Here is a 19,817-nt window from a genome sequence, read left to right as displayed (position 1 = left end):
TAAGACTAGGAAAGAATCACGTACTTTAGAATATAGAAACTTTGTTAGGCTAGCCTTCTATATACTATTCCTTAACGACTTTAAACAGCTAATACTTTTGATATACCGAAGTATTATAGAGGTTCTATACCGAGATATTCCCCCTACCTTTAGAGAATAGGGATACTTAAGAATCTAGCTACACTATTTACATATAACCTTTAGCGTACTATCAGAGGTAGAAGCTACCTAATGAAATTAATTCTAGGTATCTAATAGGTACACTAAGTCCTATCGTATCTTACTTAACTTCCTATAGCTAGTCTCGAGCTACTAATTTACCTACTTAGTATATATCTTAATATTATAAAGAGCAAATAGTTTCTTGCGACTAGGACTAACAAGGGTAATAGACGAAGGTATTATAGGAGGAGGAGTAGGTCGAAGAAAGTCGGTGTTAAAAGAATCGAGTAGTTGCTGCGAATCAGAGGAATCAGGGATAAATAACTATAGATAATTAGGAGATAAGTAAGCAATATTATCAATATCACTCTTATAGACAGAGGAGAAAGCCTTAGAGTTCTAGCTCTAAGATATAACTCAAGGGTAGAGAGAAGGTAAGGGGAAATAAGGAATAAGGAAGTAGTAGATACCTAGTACTATTAGCATACTAGTTGTCTATAGATATATAAGAGAATAACTATTTAAAAATTGATAGATTATAAGATAAGACTTACTCAGCTTGATTAATACTATATAATTAGTTAATACTTAGGTAACTAGGAGGGGTAGCCTACGAAAGCCTACGAAAACCCGCAGAAAGCCCACGAAAACCCGCAGAAAGCCTACGAAAACCCGTAGAAAGCCTACGAAAGCCTACGAAAACCCGCAGAAAGCCCACGAAAGCCTGTAGAAAGCCTACGAAAGCCCACGAAAACCCGCAGAAAGCCCACGAAAGCCTGCATAAAGCCCACAAAAGCCTACGAAAGCCTATTCCTAGCCTATTCCTAGCCTATTCCCAGCCTATTCCCGGCCTATTCAGCTAGAGTAGCCTTGAAAAAGCTTCGACTACGAGCTTATAGTCTTAGTCTAAGGCCTTAACTACGTAGATAACACTTTCTATTCCTATCCCTACTCGTAGCAGCGCACTTTTCTAACTATAGTTAAAAAGGAGGTGTAGATTAGATATTTATACTAGGGTCTATCCCTACCCCTATAGTCGTAGTACACTAACTTTCTGACCACGGTCAAAATATTAGTAATTATAAATCACTTATATATTTATCTCTATTATTAACCCTTGAATTCTGACCGCGGTTAGAAAACTAGGCTAAAGATCAATATAATTATCAAGTTATATTAGAAAGAGAGCTTAGATACTAAGTACTACTAAGGATTATAGGGTAATATAGAGATATATATTATATATATCTCTACTACATTCGATTCAACTTACCTACTTACTAACAAGTAACACTTAAAATTATAGAATATAGATCTCTATCTTGGTAATTAATAGAGAAGGAGCGATTCTAAATCAGATTTCAAAACAATTTCCTAAATTTACCTAAGCCCTAGCAGGTTCTAATAGTATTCGTGAAGGTATAACTAGAACAGATGTAAAAAATAGTATTTAATTCTAATGAATAAGCTATTTTATGAACGCCAAGACCTTGATTTTATGCAAAAATAGGCTTTTGTGGGCTTTCGTGGGCCCGGAGCCCGGGCCCATAGTGGGCTTTGGGTTAGGCTCGGGCCCGGGGGTCGGGCCCAAAGCCCATGCGGGTTAGGCCGTGGGCCCGGTCCCTAGGCCCAACCGTGGGCTTTGGCGATGTCTAACACGGACTCGGATCTATAGAGTAGACCGAAGACGTATATAGTTAAAGGGCGCCTAGTTAGTCGACTAAGTAGTTATATAATAACTACTTAAGCGTTCCTCCTAGTTAGAGTATATCCTTATATTATACCGTGAGGGTATTACGTCTCTTAAAGATAGTCGAAAGCTAAGTCTAATTATAAGTAATAAATGTAGCTCGTAGTAACTATAAGTAACAATAGATAAATTAACGCGAGGAACTAAATATATATAGGTGAATAAGCGTCCTTATATATCCAGTCCTTCCGTTCCTTCGACAGGACCTTTCCTGTCAACGGTCAGGTCCGTTCCGTTCAACAGAACAGATCGTTACGTGATCCTATGCTTAGGTGTTATAGCCTAAGCATCTCGATAGATTATCTAGCAGAATCTATCTAACCGCCTTGTTGCTAAACTGATTAGTTCAGGCGAGTCCATAATTAGCATCCTAGGGGTAGGTCTGTAACATAAGGAAGCAGTGGAAGAAAGCGTATAGAACATCACCACCGCCAGATCCTAAACAGGAATCCCAGGCATTATTAGATAGAGCAGAGGAAGCACGTCAGAACGGGCAGGGTTTCTTTATAGATACTAGTAGGATACAGCGATAGATAGGAGAAATAGCAAAATTGGAAATTCTTAGGTGGTTTGGAAATGTTGGGTGGCGCACCCACAACCCGGAAGGGTTAGGGGGCGGTGTAAGGCACTAATAATGGTTACGGGTGAACCGCCTATAATATTTGTTCGTCTACTATATACCGCAAAGAACACTACATCCTGATTTAATTATAACATAATTCATAGGATTTCGAGAACTATTTAAATCTCGAGAATTCTCAATTGTTTTTCTCCCATAAAAACTGTATCCTTCAAATTCTAGCACAAGGGTATACCCACACAGGGTTCTCTGCTAATATTGCTCAAGTTGAACGAACGATGGCTAGGGTACACCGCCGAGCACCGCCGAGCAGGGGCTCTCAAGATTTAGGCAGTGACACAGATGAGGGGTATTACCAGAGACCTGACAAGTATTTTGTTGACCCATACGATGATCCCGATGAGGAGTTTAGTGACAATCTACCGAGCCTAGCCCCAAGATACAAAGCTAGGAAATTTGAGGCTAAAGCTGCCCGTGCGACGGAAGCAGCAGATCGTTATCCTCCAGGAAGTTCCCAGCGACAGCACGCTCGTCAACATGCTCAACAACTGCAAGATTATGCCAAGGAACTCCGAGGTCATGTAGACCTACAGGCAAATGCAAAGCATAGGCGGGCGACGCGGGATCACAGCTCTGATAGTTCTGATAGGCGGGCGCGGGATCACAGCTCTGATAGTTCTGATAGGCGGGCGCGGGATCACAGTTCGCATAGAGGCCACGGGCAGAGACGAACAACAACCTATAGCTCGCAAGATGTCCCGGATACCAGAGCTAATCCACCGCCATCGGGGTCCTCACGACAGGGGCATCAAATACAAGGCCGAGATATAGCAGAAAGGTTGGACAATTTGAATTTGGGCAATCGTAGTGACTACAGCAGTCATCACAGTGATACCCGCCGGCGAATGTCAAACATGCCTCCGCGCAGGCAATAATAGGAATCAGAATGCTCAAGATCCTAGACGGCAATATGCATAGAAGCCGCTCTGATCAATGTCGCTATCTTGCCAATGAATTTACGGAAGCTAGCACGAGGAGAGATGAGAGACCTGCGATGAGGATGAAGGATTAGGACTCCGTTCTCTGTACTGTTGAGCGTTCTGTAGTGCCTTCCCGGGTCTGTCGATATTTCTTTCGTTTCATTTCAATTCAACTTCTGCTCTTCTGTCTAGTCTCTCAATATCTAAAGCGTGGTTCTTTGCTCCTTCGCCTTTCCTATACCACCTTGCATAGCAAAGCAAGTCTCGAAAACAATACCCATATTAAACACCACTCCATATATTAAGTAACACTAGACTACGGTATATACGCTCCATTGAATATGCTATATCTATAAATACCACCAATATTACCTTTCTCACCAAATGTCCGGACTATTCACTGAGATATCGTGAGTAGTACAGAGAAAAACTTGAAAAGGCGCGCACTATAGTATTCCCTTGGGAATGGTCGGCCATTCCAATTTTTTTTTCGTCCGTGCGACCCACGTTGATTATTGTGTTCGCCTTATGAGCCTGTCCTGCTTCATCACAGAGCAACTTACCAGGCTAGAATCCTTCACTCGCAACGGTTTCAGCGTTGTTGAGCGTAGTCGCGACGACACCTGCTCAGCCAAGGATCATATTGAGCAGCCCACCATATAAGAGGGAAAGAAAGTGAGAGAAGAGGAGAGTAAGAGGTTTTAGGTCAGTAAATAGATGCGTAATCTATAAACTTCTATTTTCTTTCTCTCACTTCTCAAATTTAAGACTACCTTATCCCCTTGCTCCCTAATCTTACTATTAGTTACGACAGTCTGCGGATATCTCCTTCAATTCTAAAGGATACCTTTTCTTGCATATCCTTATGCCTTTTAATCATGAGCTAACCCATCTCCTACGAGAAGAATAAATATTCTAGAGCAAAAAGGAAGTAAATGCAAGACAATCATCAAAAGGACATTAGCGGCGTATTTACATTGTCTATATTTTTTCTACTCCGGTTATGCTACACGGATACTATCAAAATTTCATGTGCACCAAGATTGATCCTATTGGCTAACAAAGATAAGCAATCATTGAAAGTCCAAAATTGAAGGAAATTGAGAAACAAAGCACCGTATAGGTCCTCAACCCGATTCACGAGACTTTTATGGTGAAATGAACGGCGGGCTTTTCTGCCCAATGACTTAATCCAATCTTTTCCCCAGCGCCGAATCTGGGTATCTTTTACCACATTCTACTGGTGAAACCCCACGACTGATTCCATGAATCGATGCACGTCCCAAATTATCTTCATGGTCTCATCTGAGGATTTATACAGAGCCGCGGCAAAGTATTCGCTCGGGTAATAAAACTTTGGTCCTTGACCATCGCGATGGGGAGGCTCAAGGCAGTAGGCAAGGGCCTGATAGATCTTTTCATATCGCTGGCGAAGCTCACTGACCGAATCTTATCCTCCGATATTATTCCTCTGATCCCATCCCCAATGGCACCACATAGACACATCTTGTTATCTGGAATAGGAAAATTATACTTCGTAACGAGGAAGTCGGCAAGAAGCCCCATCTCCCAGCGGAACCGAATGGTTGCAGCAAGCTCCGGAGCATCCTCTTTGAAATCATCGAATTCATAGTTATCACGCACTCTTTCACCAAGGGATTGCATATGGCCACGGTCCCAATCTCCAGGACATGTTTGATGGAATAGCTTGGCCATTGCATTAGTCGCTCATGTGCTATACTGGAGGTCATTTCATCAACAAAAGCTTCAACAATACCGGTTTTTCGCAGCGTCACACTCAATGAAAGCCGGATTGTGTGGGTCGATATTTCTGTTAGCCCGAATGTTGGCAGGACCCTGCTAAGGGTAGGTCACGAGTGTATTCTATCTTGATTCGAAGTATGTTGACGGAACTCCGGTTCTCCCGACCCATGAATATTCTCAGCATCATCCTGGGCAGAAAAAATTGAAAGACTGATGATTCCACAAACGAGTCACATTCTGCTCACAAATGTTCCATATTGAGTGGCAGAATTCGTTGTAGGTCATGGTTTGGACTTGGTCAGGATGGTTTGGCTGCAATGATGACTCCGCCCCTAGGGAGCTAGACAGAGGAGTTCTCTACTCTGAATACAGGAGGGGACTTGCTGCGCTTGACAAGCTTTGTATGAGAGTGGTTGCAAAAACAGACCCGCAATTTCGGCCAATGCTCTAAGACTCACTCCAGGCGTTTGACAAGCCGGTAAATCTACCAGCATCTGAAGTCGCAGCCATGACTGTGTAGTTGAAATCTGGGCTCACAGCCCAGCCGCCAGAATAACAAGCGGTGGTCACCAGAGTAACTCTTGCCCCAAACCCAGGTACACCTCTCAGAGGAGTTGTCGAGAGGCGTTTAGCTTGCCGTCTATTATCGAGCAGAAGGTCGAAATTGGGAAGTCCGTGGCAAAAGAGCAGAAGGAGCATGCATGAGTTTTTTTTTTCTCTTGGCCAGTTAGGAACCTTTCTGGGCTTCCTCAAGGAGCCGGTCAATCATCTGGGTGGTCGGGACAACGGGGACAGGAGTTAGCTGCTTATTCTCAAGCAGTCTATGGCTTAGACACTCTTTTCGGTCTTCGTGAGGGTTGCCAAGAGAGATTGCTTCTAGATGGGCTTGGAGGTGCCTGTCTACTTTGGAAGGCAGCTGTGTCGGGGGGATACAATGGGATCTCCTAAGTCTAAAGCCTTCCTGATGACGAGTGCAAATTGAAGTCATGCATCTCGACCGTCAGAAGACGGGACGAGTGCCTTTGATGAGCTGCTCGATGGGTTGAGAACTCTGCGTCGGGGGCGCAATGGTATAACACAGAACTTTGTGCGAAGAGCAAAACAATGTGAGCGTCCGTACCCTGAACCTCGACTGGCTTCCGACCCTCAAAAAGCGCTTCAAGGCAAGTCCAACTGTGGCCTTGAGTAAGGTCAGGGCACCCGTCTCGATCCGAGATTGAATATGGAAGAGCATCGCCGACGGGAAATCACTCAAACTTTTCTTCCAGAAGGACGGTCTACTCTAAATATGCCAATGAAACAGGCCTAGAACGTCTTTGCATCCCAGCGATGAAGGTGACCAAATCTTCGAAGATTATCACGACCTGCGGGCGCAAGCTGGCTTTCACAGGGCGTAACCACAAACCTTCCATTCGCATTCTCTTCTCAAATCACATCTGTCAATTCCCATATCCGCATTCTTCGCTTGTCATACCTGCATTTCTCACTTTTCCCTCACCCGTACCGTTCGTTGTCTCATCTCTCACCTGAGCCAACCGACACGACCCTTTTTCTCTAACCTTTCCTCATCTCGCAACCAGCTTATCAGTCATCATCACACCGAAGCGAAAGGCCGCTGACGATTCGACCACTTCACTTGACCACTCTGGCTCCTCAAAGAAGCCAGGGAGCAAAGACCGCGATCAACCGAGATTCGGCATGATCAGAAGCCGCGATGGCGATTTCGGCGACGCGGAAAAAAAGCTACAGGAATCTCGCAGGATCGCTCAGCCCATTTGGACCGCCAAAACGATCGTCGAAGAGGCGAATCCAAAGGGAGTAGGCAAACCAGAGAAGAAATATTTCATACGGAACTTCCCAACCTTCCACGAAAAGCCTCTTTCAGAATTTTTATTTCAAAAGCATGACCGCGAAGTTACGCGCATATATCCGGCGTTGCCCTACCTATGCCATCCATCGAACGAAACGCCATAAGCCCTTCAGCGATTCAATATCAACCCTTGCACCGGCTGTACCGTTTCATACTATATAGATCGACTTCGTCGTTCGATTACCACCAGCAATCAGTGGCGCCGATACCGCCCTAATCCTGACATGCAAATTCTCGAAGCGCATCAGAACTATCGCCGACACCAAAGTCATGACTGCTAAAAACTGGGCAGACGGGCTGCTGAACTACCTTTCGGTACCGATGCGGCCTACCGCGAAGGATCATCTGGGACCGTGACCCAAACGTTATTGCAGCGTTTTGGGCACGTATGTTCGCGAAGCTCTTAACGCACCTGGCAATGGCCAGGGAGCATTTTTCGATAGCCTGTTCGCCAAGTATTTTAGCAGTTGCATTGTCCATCACACGCAGGGTCGATGCGTTGTCCAGTATACGCCTTCAGAATGCGCTCCTGGTGCTTCCAAGAAATGAACGCATAGCGGTATGCATGAAATAAAGGGCTAGGCCAGGAGAGAAGATGAAACTTTGATAGGTTTTGGGAGAAGAGAAGGTTGCTCAAGGGGGTAGGTCTTATCCATTCGTGTTACTCCACATTTTAGCTTCCCCGGGAAATGTTGATGTCTGGGGTGATTCGATCTGGGATTAGAGTGTCGCCTCTGCTCTCCTATGGGTGCGAAAGATTAAAATATAGGGTCCAGTCAGGCTTTCCGAGCAGAAATTGGGGATATAGGTGTATACGTGTGGGTCAAGGCATGGCGGCTCCAGAGTTCGTAGCACATCTGTGCATGCACTTATATTAACAGGAAGCTGGGTTATTGGGAGTTGTCAAGATGAGTGATAAGCTAAGGGTGACGATATCGTCACGTGGTAACAGCTTAGCATAGCTATTATAGTACAATCGTCACTGATAGCCAAAAGGGATTCACCCAGCTTGGTCGAGGGGCACCGACTACAAGAGAAAATTATTGCCTTCAAAACGATAAAATACAGATACTTAGCAGAATCCCTTTGCGCATGGGTTAATTTCATCAAGGCTCTTCTGCTCTTCTCTTGGACTATATTCATGCCACCAGTGCAAATGTAATTAATGCATCTCAATCGTCTGAACACTGGACGCCTAGTCCCTGGCGGCTGTATACCGTATTTCATACGCGATCTAACTTGAATCTTCGTCAAAATCTCCAGGAGGCCGGACTCCACACCGGTCTAAGACGTTTTGACATCGCCGATAGCTTTTGTTGAGCTGCTCGATGGTTTGAGAAGCATTTTCAATATTAGCTTCGTCGAGAGCCTGTTCACCAAGCATTTTAGCAGTCGCATTGTCCATGACGCGCAGGGGCGATACGTTGTCCAGCATACTGCTCCAGAATGTGTTCATGGCGCTGGCAAGAACTTCGATTTGCTGAATGCTCTCGACTGCAAAGGATATCCCATCGATAGCAGTTTGAAGCTGCTGACTTTCCGCAATGGCTGCCTGCACGCTATCATGTATCTTTTCTGGCTCGGCTCCGATGGTGCACGCACTCGCCAATCCTCCTATGAACAGAGCCCCAGTCGCATTGCAGGCGGCAAGATCAACATCCGTACATCCAAGCACGATGGTCAGTCCTGGTCCTAGATCATAGTTTAGTCCCGTATTCTTAGCAAAGGAGGACGACGAGGGGAAATTTCAGACATACCGACGACGGCCGCCGCGAAAGCACTCCAAAATTGGCGATTAATCTTGTTGAAGTCTGTGCGTAAGGACTCAAGTTGGCATTTGACGGAAGTAAGTTGATTAAGCAGGACAGTTATCTGTGCTGCCAAGTCTCTCTGGACGCTGGCGCTGTATTTCTGCGTATGGAGAATTGACTCGCGGAAGTGATTCGCGTGGACTTTGAGGATCTGTGCCCAAATTCGGGCGTGCTTTATGAACTTCTTGGCTTCCTTGACTGATATGTCTGTCTTCCCAGAGTCACTATAGACACTGTTGTACTCACGGGCTGCCTCGCGTAGTTGGTGGATGAAGACGTTATGGGTGATGGTAAATACTCCAAGCTTTTCAACACTGGGGTAAAGGTGCTCTAGGGTCTCAAAGTAGCGAGTGCGCAATGACTCCGAGAGATGATAAAGATCAAGCATGACGCCTGGAGAGGCGACGCCAATGTTCATGACTCCCTTCTGCTCGATCCACCGCGACCATCTGGTCGTGCTCTTTTTGGTTTCCTGTTGGTTTCCGACCAGGTCAAACACCCGTCTATACAAATATCCATCGGCCCCTATTCCCACTGGGCCGATATCCGTGGCAGTGAGCTCGGAAAATCCATCTATTTTGAACTTTTCTGCCGCCTGGAAGACTCCCCGGTCAAAATTCATCGTGAGATTCCACGTATGATTGTCCATATCCAGTCCGACCACGCGATCATTCCAGTAGGCAATCTTTTTCCAGCGGACTGCTTGCCCTTCACCGTCTAGACTCTCGTTCTTCATCGGTTGAAAATGCATATTGTCGGTAAGCCAATCCCCGCTCAGGAAGCTAATAGTGTTGTCCCTAGAAAGGGTGACCAGGTGGAAATTGATCTTGTTACCAGTGGCTGCGAGCGTGGCGTAGGGAATGATGCTGGAGAGGTTGGCATCGGGAAGGCACCGGTCTCCCACTTTTTCCCAACCATCCTCGTACAACACTGGCCAGTTGTTCATAGCTTCCGTGATTCTCGAATCATTCGCATCTCGATGCCTCTTCCGCCAAATCCCAGTCCCCACCGCCAGACAGAGGTCTCCGCAGTAGGGGAAGAGGTGAGTGGCCTTGCTGCCGGCCAATTGCGTCTCCTCAGGCATGGGACCGAAAATTGCCCACTCATCCACGGTCTGGATTACGCTCGAGGCATCACTGGAGCTTGAATTAGAAGCATTAGTAGAGGTCTTAATATACCAAATATTATTTTCTCTAATTCCCACGACAGCGACTTTGTTTAAGGTTGCATTGTAGCACTTCAAACGGGGGTTGTCCTGAGAATTCACCAATGGTTAGTAAATCAACGACTAAGGAGAAGGAGGAGATCGGAAAGGACGCACCTGTATTGCTCGGAAGCGAGAGATGGACTCATCAATGCTATCAGCCATGTTGCCCACCATGATCGCCTGAGCCTTGAGTCTCGAGTCCTGAGCACCGAAGAATCCCGCAACCAAGCTTGTCACAGGGTCCATTGGCTTGGCCGCGATCTGCTCCTCATTGATGGCCGCATGGTGGGACCCGAGCAGCCCGTCGTTTATTTGTTGGCCTTCTTGCTCCGAACGGTGGAGTGCGCCCTTTAAGACTTCGATGTTCCGTTCCAGGGACGAGAGTACCTGGAAAACTCACGTCAGTTCTTCGAATATGCTAGCAGGGTAAGGATATTCAAGAACTGACCTCCTCCCTCGCCGCATCGCTTTCTGCTTGCTCGGCCGGAGAAAGCGGCTCCCGGTTCGCAACGAGGAGGGCATGTTCCTCGATCTTCTTGTTCAGGAGATCTCTTCCCGCAAGAAGTTCTCCCAAGCTAAACATCTTGTGGGGGAACTTGGTGGATGAGCACGGAAGCTACCTATGTGCGGACTGATCGATGAGACGCGGAGGCGAAATTGTCTCTCATTTATATTGTAGTGGTCGGGCAACTTGCGGGTGACCCGGTGACCCCTCGGGGGTACCAGAATATGAAGTCACGCTCATCGCCTCGCCTGGCTCTCATAAATTGTGGTGACCGGAAACGCCGAAGATTGAATTGATTCTGGGCACTAGATGCGACGGATATCGGTGGTGTGACAGGGTGAGCGATGTCGAGGAAGCCTGGAGGCGGCTAGCGTCGACAAAAAAAGCCCTCCGCAGACAACCCGTTCAGTCCACCAGGCGTGGTTGGCATCGGGAAACAATGATGCAGCGCCAAAGCCGCCGCCACCACTTCCGCCCTGCAGATCATTCTGTCTTGATCTATGCACCTGAATGGCGGAAACGAAATCCTGTGCCGCGCAACCCCCCACATGTTCGCACCGAGCGTCGGCCTTCTTGCCCGGGAGTGCAGTGGCTCATAATCAAAATCGTGGATGGCGCGGTCTCGGCTCGCCTCAGATTACCACTTTTTGTCTCCGGCGCTGAGGGGAACTCGCGGTTCCGACCGTCACCCCCAGGCCGAATAGAACAACTACTGGTAGGCATAGGCATAGGAGTCGGGTGGTCGAATGGGCTTCTATCTTGCTCTCGGATACTTTGTCGCATGCATTCGGTCGTCAATTTGGGCACCTGTTCGATGTTCCTCTCCTTTATACTCCGTACAGCTGGAGAGAGAGTAGAGAGAGAGAGAGAGACAGAGCTCTAGACCGAGTTCATCACAAACGCTGAGCTTCACGCCATTCGATGACATTGTGACAAAAAATCGGACGTGGCCGATACAGTGATTCTCGACATTGCCTCGACCAGCACACACTGAGAGACTCTTACCCAGCCTCACCACCACGGCCTTGGCGGACATCATTTACTGAGCGAAACACATTAAATCGAGGGGCAGATCCTTCTGCTCTGTCTCCTCTTCCTCGTGGGCGCCGTGTGCTAGCCATTTCGTACGAGGGAGTCTCTGTAGCCTAGAGAACTGAACAAGCGCCCTTACAGGCCACCGGCCATCCTGGCCAATTCATGGTTATTTGCAGGCGAAACAACACCCACGATTTCCGATGGTGTACGCCGCAACGGATCATCACTCAGCCTGAATCCGTCGTTATCGCAGGACGACACGCGAGTTCGGACTAAAAGCCCGCGGGCCTGAATTCAGCCTTACTGTCACCCCACCTTTTATGCTCAACTTTTAGTCATCACTGCAATCTTCGTTCCAGAAACTTTAAATAACTAGCCAAACCTCGGTTGAGGGTTTGTTCTGGGTTGTTCTGGAGAGGGCGATCTCGCAGCGTATTAGAGTAGCAGAACATGATGTCACGATCATTGAGTTTTCTTGTCATTTGATCCTTCCATGTCCGGCTTGTGGGGTTCCGGGCATAATGGATATAGGTGCGAAGAGGGTGCCAGGAGTCTGTTGAAGAATAATTTCTCTTACAGAATGAAAGCAACTAAACCTTATACACTCTGAAAGGAAGCAACATGGAAGAAGTACCTATTCTCCATCGTAAGGAACGCGTCTGGCCATTCCTGACCGCAGCACATCCAACAAAACCAGCCGAGAGGCCCCTGCAGAGTCTCCCCTCTACACCAGAAGACAGACGAGCCGTGTCGGCTACAACAAGGCCAATCTTCTTGTCAGCCCAACTGCCGGCGGCCTCCGGTAGCTCTGCATTCCCTAGTATTCCTGACGACATAAACGGCTCTATTCCTGAGAGCGGCATCGAGTCACCGTCGACAGATATCATATGGCCGTACATTGGGACATTCTCCCTGCCAGCGGCTGCGATGCCAGAGCAACAGGAATTCTCGCCGCCAGAAGTAGACAATGCTTACAAGCTGGAGGATAGTCTGGACAGTCAACTTAGTGAGGAGGAGAACGACATGATTAAAGCAGCTGATGAGTTCTTCAATATATCGACTGAAAATGACTACAAGAGCAAGGTCCAGCAGCAGCTGACGACGGTAAGAGACCTGTCTGATGTGACCTCGACACTGGAAAAGACCGGCTACCTGGACGAGCATGGCTATCTCATTGAATGGAACAAGGCCAAGGATGAATCTGAGCAAGAGAAACTGAATCCGCACGCAAAGGGGGAGGCAACGTACTTTACTGCGATCGCGCTGGTGGCTCTTGCGAGTGGAAACTACAAGCAGGACCCATGGGAGGCACAAAATGCGAACCATTATATTGAGAAATTCCTCGACGTGCTGGAGAATAAAAGCTGGGGAAACAAGGAAGTCAGCGGCGATACTCATCCCATAAGACACCCAGACTGGGTGGAATTTTACGGGGATGGCCGGATGAGACAAAGGCCTCTGTCCAAGGACTCGTTTGGCCAGATTGTCCTGGCTTGCTACTACGCCTATAAATGCCCGAATAGCTCCGACAAAGTGCGTCAGAAGGCAAAGAGCCTGCTGGAAAAGTGGATCAGGTATCTTGGCAATCACAGGTGGCTCATCCACTCCAACTATATCACTAGCGAATTTGAAAAGACGGGTCGTGAATACGCCAACATCTTCGAGGATGCTGAACACACGAATAAAGTGACCTATGTAGGCCCAGAGTCCTACTTACTGTATCCGCATGAGTTATGGGCGCTGAAAAATTGTGCTATCGCGATTGGCGTTCCGAGTGAAACCATCATACCAAGTGTTGCCTTTCCCTTTGCTGTGGAAGGCGCAATAATCGCCCCAGCACTCGAGGAGCTTCTCAGATACACTGGTGAGGCTATAGATTACTTGTACGACCGGCTCAATTATAGCAGGAAGTGGAGCCTGCACCTTGTCCCTGGGTGGAAGAACAGCGAGGTTTCCGGGACATTCAGTGTTGGTGCCTTTGGCAATCTGAGCAAGTCGCAAGTTCGCAGGATATTCCAAACTGGAGTACGTGATACCGTTCTCTCTTCGTTCAAACTTGGTACAGGGCTCGGCAGTATCATGGATAATGCCATGCAACCCCTTGTTCCATTTCTATACGCGCCAGAAATGAACGCGATGGTGCGCGAACTAATCAACCAGCTCTGCCCCTGGCTTGACCCTACAGTATTGGAGCAATGGATAACGTTCGCTATTGCTCTGGAGAGTACCAAACGGACTTACGAGGAATCGGCTGCGGGATACGCCGTTTGGCCCTTTATCATGGAAATAGAATCGAGGCCTTACCTGCGTGTGCTGCTTGAACCGCAACTCCGCGACTTGTTTGGGTTTATGGCACAAAAAGACAACCCCAACGGCATCTGGGCATGGATTGCCCATCGACAAGATGTCGTCCTTGAGCAAATAGGCGTCTTTGAGCTCTCTGACGATGTTTTAAAGTGGCGGGGCTATGCATATGGAGAAAATGCGTACAACAAATGGATCAAAGAGACGACAGCTGAGCAGCATCCGGAGCGTTTTTGCTCTCGAGTAGACTATTTGGTTCTGAAGAACCTAGCAGAGAAGGGATTTCCAGAAATACCAGGCATCCTGACTCTTTCATTCAAGGGATTTCTGGACCTGGCGGCGCGTTTATTTCAGGAGATGCTTGACAAGATATGGGATGACTTTCGAAAAGGCAGGTACATTCGCGAATGGTTGGACGACCTCGAGAATCTCATCACGGACATTTTTACTCCCGACGAAGTCAGTCAAATTATCAAGCGTCCCATGGGTGAATTGGTCAAAATCGTGTACCGCCCAGATGGGATTGTACATGTATGGAGATGGGGAGCAACTGGAGCTTTCCAGTCGTTCAAAAGCTTAACAAAGGTTGCAGAGAATGGACTCGCCTATGTTGAAGATCTCCTCGAGGCCCAGGAACGTTTCATAGACGGGACACTTACGTTCTGGAAATGGGGACCCGAAAGGACACTCGAAGAATTTGGGAAATACATCGGGGTCCCGGATCCTGGTGGAGTCAGCGGCGCTACTCGGGTATTAGGGGTTACCCGAAGCGCTCTTGGAGAGGTCCAGCAGGTGATTCGGTCCATTGACGGTGCGATTCAGAGTATAACGAACTGGTCCGACGGGAATGTCAATGGATTTGCAAACGCAAGCCAGCGCACCGCGCAAAAGGTTTGTACAACGGCCGGGGAACTGCTGCAGTGGAGCTACCATCCAGGCGGGTCCTTAAAAGAGTTCTCAAAGTGGTCCAAATGTACTCCAGATCTCAGCGCAGAGGCGGCAGATCAAGTTAAGGTGAGCATATTATTCCATAGGGCCCAGACGAGACTCTAAAATTTGGCATAGCAAGCGTATCGCCAAATTGACGGTGCTATTGATGTTGTCGAATGGCTCGGCAATGGTGTGTTTGACCGAGCAATTACATACGCCGCCTCACTGGACTCTGGCCTCGCACGCGCAGCAGACTGCGTTTTGCTACAGATTAGAGATGTCAATGGAATTCTCGAGGAGTGGCAGTTAGACAAAGGGATAATAAAAGCCTACTCTCGGTGGCAGCACGCCTCGCAGGACGGGGTAGCCAAGGCAGTGGATGCGGTAGTTCGGATTGAGCGAGAGGGAGAGAAGATTGTGAAGCGACTTTTCGCGGGAGGGATTGCAGTGCAAAAAGAAGTTCTAGACGCCGCAGGAAATGTTGTGAGCAGCGTAGGAGATGCAATTTCCAATGCCTGGGACTCAATTAAGCACTGGCATTTATAATAGAATGGAACAGCTGTTTTGACAGTGATTTCATGCAAGCTAGAGCTGTTGTCCCGACTCCACGTCAACCTTTCCAAAGTTGACCGTGAGAACGAGGTGGTGATGATTCTTTGATGGCCGATATGTTGTGATTGTGAGAAGGGGTTTCATGAGATCCAGAAGGACTCGCAGGCAGCAATGTTGCTCTTTTTATTGGCTCCATCCAATAATCGAGATATCTGGTATAGATCGATAAAAGGCAGCGACTATCGCTCAGATGTCTATTTTTAGCTTGGAAGAACAATGTAAAGCGAAACCCTCATTCAAAACCAGTCCCGGGAATCTCACCGGCTTCTCTCTGCTCGAGAATGCGGAGCAAGAAGCAAGCTATACGATGCACCGGGTATGAAAATACTGGTGCATTCATCTTTCCAGCATTCGGCGGGTTGGCGAATCTCTCTAAGTATCAGTAGTGCAAGCTTGAAGACATAGAGCAGGCGTATGAACAAGCACTGGCAAGCTATGAAAACGCCCTCTGTACGCTCTCGTTCCATGTCATGAAACACATTTACCATCTTTCAATACAGTTAACAACGTTGGGGAGCATATTGAAGGGAATTCAATTGTGCAGACACATATTCACGTTTTTATTGCAACAGAAGTGTCAAATCCTGTCAACAAATCTCCTTCATTGTCTCTTTCTTGTTCTTCTTTGGCAACACTTCTCAAATCACCAACCATTCAAACTAATTGCTCTTTGCTTCGCCTCAGTTCTCCATTTTCTTTTTGACGTCTACACGCCTCCAACCATTTCTTTTTCACCAGAATTTAGAATCCTTCTGACCAACCCCCGGACCCCTTTGCTAGCAACAACATTTGCAAACCGTGATCCGTCCCCGTCACGGGGCGTCCTGGGCTTTGAGCCCCGTCTCGAGGCGCCAGAAGCAGGCCGAGACGCAGCCAGCGGAGTGGACTCCACGGAGCTGAGCTCGGAGCTTGCGGTTCTTGCCAAGTCCAGCAAAGGACCCGCGTTGTGGTATCCGACTGTGTCAATATTCTCAACAACGATCGCAGCGAGACGGATCAGAGCTCCTAGTCCAGCAGACCCGATAGCGATTGCGATAGAGGAGGGCGACTGCTCGATGGAAACAGAGGCTGGACTTGTTCCCATGAGGTCATTTGCTTTCCACTTGGTGGTGTACTCCCCGGGGCTCAAGTTGGCATTCTCTTCCAACACGGCATCGATCCCGGGGCTGACCAGTGAGGCCTCCCACCATTGCCGATGGGCCTGAACCATTTCACCCAGAGAGGTGCATTCCGCCTCCACCACGTCACTCTCCACCAGACGCGGAGAAATAAACAAGTCCTGCCACTCAGTCACCTGAAGGCACAGTCCGGTTGTCCATGAGCCATCGTCCGTACTCTCCAGGCATCGATACCGAGTTACTTGTTTCGACCACACCTTATTGATGGTTAGATAGCCATCACAACGAGTCTGAAGCTTTACTCGAGTCCGATTGCCCTGCACCCGCAGATGGTCGATGAACAGATTATCGATGATATGTTGCGCTGCACGGGCAATTTCAAGGTCCACACTCTTGAATTGCTCCATGTGGCCCTGCAAGATGACGGCGGCATCCCAAAAATGGGTTGGAAAACTCATGTGAACAGATCCCAGCACTTTTGGCGGCCTGTTGATCTTGGTTGCGCCATGATCATCAATGCTGACAATCACGAGGTCTCCGGACTTCGTCGCGCAATGAAACTCGTATTGGGTGCTGAGAACTCCCGGATATCTTTCAAAGAGTCGACAGCCATTTTTCTCAATATCGACTAGGTGATCTACGTCACGGGGAGACGTGGTGAGTCTTTTATGAAAAGCCGAAATAGTACCATCGAGGCCACTCTGAGGAGCAACTATCCGCTCTAGTTCCGACAAGGTTAATACATTGTGATTCTCAGCAATTGAGGTGGGCGACATGGTGATCAGGCCTAGCTGGACCTCGAGGCTCAAGACCCCCGGGAAACTCCTCGCGGGAACGAGAGCTGGCTGCAGTAGTCTGAAAATATCTCTAGTTTGCTCATCCACATCACCCAAATCAATCAGCGTGTGGCGTTCAAGCATCTTTGATGGCCCAATTGGATAATTTCTCTCGACTCGATGGCAGACGGGAACAAGGCAACGAGAAATCTCTTTCAAAGAAGGGGATTCCGGCTCAAAGAGTAGACGACCGAGAGCAATCGGGCTCGTGCTCGCATATTTGACGATGGAAAAGCGGAGGCCATTATCTTCAAGAATGATGAGAGAGAATTTATGATGTGTGTTTTCCACAAGGTACTTCAACTGGTTAGAGGGAATAGAAAAAAAAAGATCTTCTATTTTATTTAATGAGGCTTACCATCGGACTTTCTAATACCCGCAGCCTCTCCAGTGCATTTTCGGCATCCTCAGAGTTCTGACCAGAAATTTTGATATAGCTTAAAGTAGAACCCAACTTTTCAAGCCTAATCCGAGTATTTGTAGCCTTGGCTATCTGGGGTAGCAGCTGAAAGCTATCATGCTTAAAGTAGCCAAGATCACCTTTAGCTGGCGACCACAGCTTGATATTCTGTTCCATAACAACGCCGCTTTGGATGTTTATTGTATCATGAGTGTCCACGTCTAGAAGAGATGGCACATTTTTTTCTTTCCATTGAGGCACAGAGCGAATGGTATCTTCGATGTCATTTGTCGTGAGAGAACGTAGGCGAGGCTCCTTATGAAGTCAATGAACACATCTTAGGGCCTCCAAATGCGGAGGTAGCGCTGCTGACTTACGTCCAAGAGATCAGGATACTGATGCCTCTGCATAAAGTCTTTCATGCAAGAGACAATATTTTCGGTGTCCATTTCACTTAGAGGGCCCTCAAAGATAAACATCTTCCAACATGTATGAGCCTGAGGCGTGCTAAGGTTGTAATTGAAGAGCTCCACTTACACTGTCTGGTATCACATACCGAGTCTGAGCGTCAGGAACTATCTTACTGTTTCTTGTTAGACAGCAACGTGGAAAGTTCCCAGCCAAAGGTCTTCTCCTACTCAGTTTGCTCTTGGAACTCTCGCGCCTAGATGGTATACGCGTTAGACACACGTTCCAAAGGCACAGGCCATAAAATGTGAGACTTACTCCAATGTCTTCCAGACCCCACATCGACGCTAGATAGAACTTGCGAGTCTCCTGCATGATGATGATTGATAATTGAATGCAAGAAATAAAATCTGATGATCACATCGTTAACTGTGATGTCAACTCAGAGTAAAAGTCTGGAACTCACATACAGGAAGGAGCGCCTTCCTTGTTCAATCACAGCCGAAGCCTCTTCTCATTCACTTGCCATGTCTCTCTTCAAATCTTCAAACATCAATTGATCTCGAAGCTTCCTCTCCTTATCCTTACTCAATGCTCATGGCCCGACCATAAACTCACTGGGAAGTGTGGATCTTAGCCGAGGGTTCTCTTGGGTTAGTGACCCCGGAGACCCAAGTCGCGGTAAAAACAAAGAAGCTCCAGGAAAAGGTCAGTGAGGATCTGGAAGAAACCTCACGTTAGCAAACATACTCCCTCAATTGGTCTTACCGCACTTTTTTAAATTGAATCTTTGCCACAATCAACACGCCTTCTGCCGAACCCTCCTCCCACCACCCCAGAGTTTGTTAGGTGGGTAAAAGGTATGAGTGGAAAACCCCTGCAGAACGAGACAGGAGAACTCACCCGAGCTTCCTCCTATTTCTGTCCGAGTCTCCAACGAAATATGGTCTCATCATGTTCCCAGGAGTACCTGAAATAATAATTGATCTTTTGAAATTACCATGATGCAGGACTTGTAGGTACAAAGAACATAGCATCTGTATTATCTCCGGTCATCCGCAGCCGCCATTCGTTTATGATGGCTTTGCTGTTTGCTTAAAATTTCCTTCTTGATTTTCCTAGCCATAATCTATTTTTAAAAAAAATAAATACCTAATCATCGAGAAACATTTGCTTCTTTCCATGCTCTCCCAGATCTTCGTCTCGAGATCAACCATCCAACCCACCTTTCAGTTATGGTTCGCATTTACGTTCAACATCTTATTTTCACAGGTGACATAATACACTCAATATACTACGTCCATTATAGAAATTTTTGGGTAAGTCGATCAATCACTTTCTACTAGTCTTTCTAGCTTTCAGAACATCATGATTATGTATTGGTAATTTCGCCTCAGGGCTAGAGAGGACGAGGAACCTCGAACAGAGTATAGACGATGTGTCAGGAGTGAATTTAATAGCATAAGAATGTTCATATTTTCAAGTGGCCGCTGATTGTCCGATTGAGAAATACATGTGTCGGAAAAGAATTCGTATTGTGCAACT

General features: G+C 47.4%; 5 protein-coding genes across 5 annotated transcripts; 1 reads left to right on the top strand and 4 right to left on the bottom strand.

Moving 5' to 3' along the window:
* Nucleotides 1–5,306: 5,306 nt before the first annotated feature.
* N7462_000638 (uncharacterized protein) lies at nt 5,307–5,521 on the bottom strand (the record flags this gene model as incomplete). The annotated part of the gene is made up of 2 exons (XM_057072364.1): nt 5,307–5,424; nt 5,448–5,521. The coding sequence occupies 2 exons, from the start codon at nt 5,519–5,521 to the stop codon at nt 5,307–5,309; spliced, it is 192 nt and encodes a 63-aa protein (XP_056938894.1).
* A 47-nt stretch (nt 5,522–5,568) lies between these two features.
* Nucleotides 5,569–5,935, bottom strand: N7462_000637 (uncharacterized protein; the record flags this gene model as incomplete). Its single annotated transcript, XM_057072363.1, has 2 exons — nt 5,569–5,693; nt 5,725–5,935. The coding sequence occupies 2 exons, from the start codon at nt 5,933–5,935 to the stop codon at nt 5,569–5,571; spliced, it is 336 nt and encodes a 111-aa protein (XP_056938893.1).
* A 2,405-nt stretch (nt 5,936–8,340) lies between these two features.
* N7462_000636 (uncharacterized protein) lies at nt 8,341–10,707 on the bottom strand (the record flags this gene model as incomplete). The annotated part of the gene is made up of 4 exons (XM_057072362.1): nt 8,341–8,792; nt 8,864–10,172; nt 10,239–10,511; nt 10,573–10,707. 4 exons carry the CDS (start codon nt 10,705–10,707, stop codon nt 8,341–8,343), a joined length of 2,169 nt encoding a protein of 722 aa, XP_056938892.1.
* A 1,578-nt stretch (nt 10,708–12,285) lies between these two features.
* Nucleotides 12,286–15,021, top strand: N7462_000635 (uncharacterized protein; the record flags this gene model as incomplete). Its single annotated transcript, XM_057072361.1, has 1 exon — nt 12,286–15,021. The coding sequence occupies one exon, from the start codon at nt 12,286–12,288 to the stop codon at nt 15,019–15,021; it is 2,736 nt and encodes a 911-aa protein (XP_056938891.1).
* Nucleotides 15,022–16,216: 1,195 nt separating this feature from the next.
* On the bottom strand, nt 16,217–17,548 carry N7462_000634 (uncharacterized protein; the record flags this gene model as incomplete). Its single annotated transcript, XM_057072360.1, has 1 exon — nt 16,217–17,548. The coding sequence occupies one exon, from the start codon at nt 17,546–17,548 to the stop codon at nt 16,217–16,219; it is 1,332 nt and encodes a 443-aa protein (XP_056938890.1).
* Nucleotides 17,549–19,817: the final 2,269 nt, after the last annotated feature.

This window comes from Penicillium macrosclerotiorum, assembly GCF_028827735.1.
Source record: "Penicillium macrosclerotiorum strain IBT 26536 chromosome Unknown utg000001l_segment0_segment0, whole genome shotgun sequence".
In the NCBI taxonomy this organism is placed as follows: Eukaryota; Fungi; Ascomycota; class Eurotiomycetes; order Eurotiales; family Aspergillaceae; genus Penicillium; species Penicillium macrosclerotiorum.
This window is presented reverse-complemented; position numbering and strand designations above follow the sequence as displayed.